The following is a 6,000-nucleotide window of genomic DNA, read 5'->3' as shown; positions in this document are numbered from 1 at the left end:
ACTCGCGGGTCCAGCAATACTAGTATGGACCGCAGTTGATAACTGCAACCCATATCAAGTGTGGTATTGAATGTTGATACCACAACCCTAACAAATTTTTCCACTTTCATGAATAAGGAAAGTATGTTTAATTTACTTGCGTTTATTAATACTACCCCTTCCATTTATTAAACCCCAATTTGTTGAGAATAAAGGCTACTGCTGTAGAAAGAATTATATAATGAAGTATTTACATGTCTCACAGGTAATCAGAAAAGACATAAAAATGGAACTCCTTAATTATGTGTAAAGCATTTATTCTACATACTGTCATACAAATATATTTCTTTATAATTGTGTTTCCTAAGAAAATTTCAGTAAAAGAAACAAATGACAGAGGCAACATTTGCAGTAACTTAAAATTTCAACTTTATAGAGAAAAGCTCCTACTTCCTCTTAAAGGAGAATGCGTCATCGCATTCGTGAAACAGGCACCTATATCAAGTGCAATAAGCTTTATATTAATGAATATTAATCTAGTCACAATATATTTACATGAAATTTTAAAATTAAATATCACAGATGTGAATCCACTGCAGCTGTTATATGCCAAATAAAGCTGCTTACTAATTTCATGGCTTCTTCATAAATGGATTGTATTTTCATAAATTTTTGTATTTTATTTTTTATTCGATGCTTCATCAAATACAAACCTTGAATTAATCTTAAAATCATTTTTTGAATTATTTTTTTAAATCATAAGTCCTTATTCTTTTCCTTTGTTTTTTGAAAGTGATTCCTGTTTAATCTTGTAATCTGATAGAGCTGCCTTTATAGCATCCTCTGCCAACACTGAAAAAGCCAAAGAAAGAAAATGTAACTATTATACTTCCTTTGCTGCCAATATGGAATTAATCCATACATGGAGCACAGAAAAAAACACATTTCCAATTTCATTAACCCTTCAGAATTAGACACAAATTATCTCAATAGTAACACATACAGTGTCAAAGTCAAGCTTTACAACAATAAAATTAAATGAAGCAACCATTAAAATATATCTGATCAGCATTAAAATACTGAAGTCAGGAATGCGCATGTGGCTTTAATGTGGAAGTTCCATTTTCAGAAGAAAAAGACTGTTGGTACCCCAGTTCCTATTGGTTAAAAACAGGGTGGTATCATTGAACTAGACAAATACTCATTTGAACACATGTTTAGTCCACTGAACTGCTAATTTTATTATTAAGCAGAGCGAACGCCAGTATTATTGTTTAAAATCCAAAAGTTTCGAAACTTTGTATATTTCAGAAGTTTTTAGCATCTTTTAAAGCACTTCTATTAAATACCTTTAAGAATTAAAGTGCTATATCAAATGAGACTAGATTTTGAGCTCATGCGACAAATGCTTCAGGATGCGGTAACAGAAACTGGTTTAATGTATGGAAAAAATTTTCAATTGTTTATTGATTCTGTTAAACTAAAAGGTTCTCCTTCCTGGGAGTGTACAAAACCGTATGATACGTACCATTTTCGTTTTCAGTTTCCTCAGATGCAACTTCACCTGCATGTGTGCGTCACACTGACACAGAAGTGCGATGGCCATATGGTTTTACGGCTAAACTTTTCTTATTCAGGTTTTTCAAATTAAATATTTTGTTATGGCTGATGATGTCAGTGGCTTTCTTTGGGCAACTCTCTTACTTTTTTTTTTAGTGGTTTACTTATTGCTGTGAACCAGGGCAACATTGCAAACAAAGGTATTCCCTCTGCCTTTTTGTCAGGATTCAAGAGAAAACATTATCGTAACAGGCTATTTCATTAATGGTGTGAAATCTGTCACAAATTTAGGCAGTTTTAATGCTTTGTAATATTTTATTCAGCTTTGTGAAGGGAACAGAACAATTGTGGCTCCAAGTAGTCCACAAGGCACCATTTTAAAAGTGCATGGAATCCAGGGTTCATGAGAAACATTGTTGCCTGGCCTTTACATGCAGGCATACTGCAGTTATAATATTTATATTTGTCGCAGGACATGGGATCGGTAGATATGATCACATTAAGATTAAGGAAGCCTGCCTTGGCATATTTCAGTAATATAAGTGGATCAAAAGTTACTATACATGCAGCTTCTTTTCCTCTCTCCCTGCATCTTGCCGTTCACACTTTTCATCATACTTCAGACCACCACAATCCCTCTTCCAACAATTCTTTTCACAATTTGCAACATCTGCTGACACAATACAATGGAAAGTGTTTTGCTTGCTGATAGAGAGCTGCATTAATTACAGGGTTCCATTATACAGCCTTTTTATTGGTTTGACGTCTCTTCCCAGTGCTGCTCATGCTTTCTGGACATGGAATGGAGAAAGTTTCTCAAATACGATGCTGATTATTTAAATGGTCTTGATTATGAGATTATCAGTTACTTTATCCGCGCGCACACGCACGCACACACACACATATCCATCCGCACATATACAGACACAAGCAGACATGTGTAAAGGCAAAGAGAGAGAGAGAGAGAGAGAGAGAGAGAGAGAGAGAGAGAGAGAGTGTGTGTGTGTGTGTGTGTGTGTGTGTGTGTGTGTGTGTGTTCATGCAAATTGACAGTTTGTTGCTGGTCATTCCCACATAGAAAGCTTCACAGTGTAGGCAGGTCAGTTGGTAAATCACGTGGGTGCTTTCACAAGTGGCTCTGCCTTTGATCGTGTACACCTTCCGGGTTACAGGACTGGAATAGGTGGTGATGGGAGGGTGCATGGGTCAGGTGTGTGTGTGTGTCTCTATCAACATACCAACGATTTCGTTTGGTAAGTCACATCATCTTTGTTTTATGGCCAATTGGATAGAGCAGTCCCAAATGGTCTAGTGTGTTATTCGTTTCATTGATATGCATTAAGAGAAATAGCAAACATGAAGAATAATCATTACTCCAGCAGTGACTGAGCGGCAGTTTTGCTTGGCAGTAGCAGTCAGCGCAGGCCTAGGAGGTGCAGTGACTGCAGGACTACTGGTTAATTTTTGTGTTCTACTATTTATGTTAATACAAATTGATATAATGACTACCAAACTAAATTAATATGGGACTGCTCTGTCAAATGGGTACTAAAATTCCACATTAAAAAATCATTTTCTGGAAACGAACCGACACTTGCCATGACGCTGGGTATTCCATGAAAGATCTGACGAGCAGTATTTATTTGGGCTGACTCCAAACACATGTTGCAAAGACAAAATCGCAAAAAAAGTCCAGTGAACATTGGCTCTAAAATGTATACCTTAAGAGGTATCAGCACTTTTTCATCTTTGGTGCTGTGAAACAAATCTTCTATTTAAGTGCTCGCAGCTCTTAAGGTATCCATTTTAGAGCCCATGTTCACTGGACTTTTTTCCCTTGTGTAAGGGACTTGACCTTAAAGTTTGTAAAGGTGTTTTTGGAACAACCTGTGTGTGTGTGTGTGTGTGTGTGTGTGTGTGTGTGTGTGTGTGTGTGTGAAGGGGGGAGGGGGGAGCCATATATGCATAGAACAGTACACTATGTAAAAAGGAAATAACTCACCGTGTAGGTATAAAGAGTAAAAGATAGTCATAGACGTCGGTTCATGGGCACAGCAACTCTGAGAGCCTATCTGAGTTAGGGTACGAATGAATGGCACCACTTGTGTGCTCGGTCCCTAAACTGGAGTTATGAGTGAATGCTTCATATTTTATTGTACAACCCTTTTGCATCTTTGGCTAACATTTGAGGTATTGATAGTATAACTTCAATTTACATTGTAGGTAATTTAGAAGGGTGCATTCTTTGAGTATATGAAGTACCATCAAAGGGGCTCAAGGTGGGCACTAGGCTGTGCCCTCCTGTTGCAAGATACCTTCATATGTGAGTTCAGTGAGTAATATGTACATGGCATAAAATGACAGGTGATGAGAGAAGTTCACCACTTCCTAGTAGTATCTTTGATCATTCCGAGTTCATTGGTATGTTAAGTATGTTGCCACTCCACGTCCCGTGCCCTCAGGATATGATCTCAAATGTAAGTTAAAAACAGTACCTGGTGCAAAATCATAATGTTTTCATTGTGAATGCATCCCTGGCCAGACTGTCTGCAAGTCCATAGCCTAATTAACTCCATAGCATCCAAAGTTTTGGAGGTGGCATAACAGATCATGAACATTGGAGACAAGCATGTCTCATGAGTAGCGTTGCTCTACTTCTTACAATCCACTCAAGGAGCATTACATTCAAGGAAGTTCAGTTTCAACAGAGTTTTCATTTATTGGAAAGCTCAAAATATAGCTGTCAGTTCTGCTGTAAAAGTATTGCACATCTTTAGCTGAGAACATTAACTCTCCTGCAAATAGATATGCAAAACTGACACTGTCATAGACCTTAGAACCACCTGCATATACAGTTTCATGACGTAGACAATCAATCATGATGTACACAGTTATACCGGTAAGTGGTGGGGTCTGTAGCTCCCTTTGTGCCACAATGCATGTCCTTCCTTATTCCTGACCTGGGAATATAACATGGGGGAGTCCGAGAGGAGGTTCTTTGCATACAAGCAAGTGGGGGAGTAGGAGTTCTCTACACGGGCTTCCAAAGCCATACCTCAGCTGGTCTACCTTTCTGGAGCAGAAAGATCCTTTCATTGTGGAACAGAATTGGGTAACAAGGGTGTTTTGGTTGCTGCTTGATAGTGACTGCATAGCTGATAAGGATGAACTGGTGTCACACTCTCAAACGTGAGATGCCCGTATCCACAAGGAGGTTATCAGCTGGACATGCGACAAAAAATTAGCATTTTATAAAACCACTAAATCTGTTCTCCAAGATGTCCACATTACTTTACTACAAATATAAATCCCAAAAAGCAAAATTGGTCAAATAATACTGGTAGCTGGTCTCTCGAGTACAGTTTCAGTTGATGATGTACAGATTTAAGTCTCCAAAAATCTTACTAAAACTACTGAATTCGTTCTCTAAGAGATGTTGGTGACAAAACAGAGAGCAAAAAATGCATGACAAGAGATTTTGTTGGTGAGAGAGAATGGCTGTGCTTCTGGGCCCAATCTTATGCCCTTTGTACAGCATTTGTGATGGTTGTTCTGTAGAATGAAGTGATTAAGAGCTATAATATATACAGAAGTCTTCTACATATGATACTGTTGAGACGGTGGAATACACAATAGTTACAGTAACATTGATTGCAGTAGCAAAGAGGGTAGCACCAATCCCAGTGCGACTATTCTCCTGGACATATTGGGTGCTAAGGGTCATGCAAATTGGTACAGGAAACAGTATGAATGAGAAAAAGTTCTTTCTAAAAACTGTTAGGTAATACTAACACCATTTTACACAACGTGGACAAAATGTGATAGCTCTATGTAGTATCTCACACTTTTTGTATATCGATGAATACAATGCAATGTGTTGGCAGTGTGCAGACTGCAGACTAGTCTCAGAAGGTGGTCAGTGGTAGACAGATATTCTTGGATGTCGAAGAAAATACCAGTTTCGATACTATGCCCCGATAGTCACCAAAATTTCTAATAATTTAGATAAAGTAGATGTTAGACAATCTGTCTGTTGTTATCCATGTTGAGTGTGTGTTTTCTCTGTTTCAGGATAGGTACCACAATAATCTCCCTTCACTTGGACGGAGAACCTCCCTCTTGTTATATCCAATTAAAAAGTCTCCAGGATACTCAACTTCTGTTGTTCAGGTGTTACAGCACCTGGTTGAAAAATCTGTCGAAACTGAGGGACATTTTTTTTGTGTGAAGCTAAAGCACTGTTGAGTTCTTATTCATTAAAAGAAGCATTATATGTTTATAGGAGATGGGAGTAAAAGGAAAAGTGTAACATTCTATGCAGTGTCCATAAGTTGCAAAGACAGGGCAGCAACTATGGGATGCAGATTTTTCTGCAAAGTATGCAGCACGAATTCCATGATGGCCAAAAGTCTGTGATAATGTTCCCGTTATGAGAAATACTATAGATCTGTGGGGAGAAAT

The 6,000-nt window shown here is 38.0% G+C and overlaps 1 protein-coding gene across 1 annotated transcript in view; it reads right to left on the bottom strand.

Moving 5' to 3' along the window:
- Positions 1–279: 279 nt before the first annotated feature.
- LOC124802631 (iron-sulfur cluster assembly scaffold protein IscU) overlaps positions 280–6,000 on the bottom strand; it is a 49,538-nt gene continuing 43,817 nt past the window's right edge. Inside the window, exon 4 of the mRNA XM_047263525.1 lies at positions 280–831. Coding sequence (XP_047119481.1) covers positions 746–831 — 86 coding nt within the window. The 3' untranslated portion in view covers positions 280–745. The remainder of the gene's footprint in view (positions 832–6,000) is intronic.

This window comes from Schistocerca piceifrons, chromosome 6 (genome assembly GCF_021461385.2).
Source record: "Schistocerca piceifrons isolate TAMUIC-IGC-003096 chromosome 6, iqSchPice1.1, whole genome shotgun sequence".
Classification (NCBI taxonomy): Eukaryota; Metazoa; Arthropoda; class Insecta; order Orthoptera; family Acrididae; genus Schistocerca; species Schistocerca piceifrons.
The sequence above is the reverse complement of the archived record's forward strand: the minus strand, read 5'-3'. Positions and strand labels throughout refer to the sequence as shown.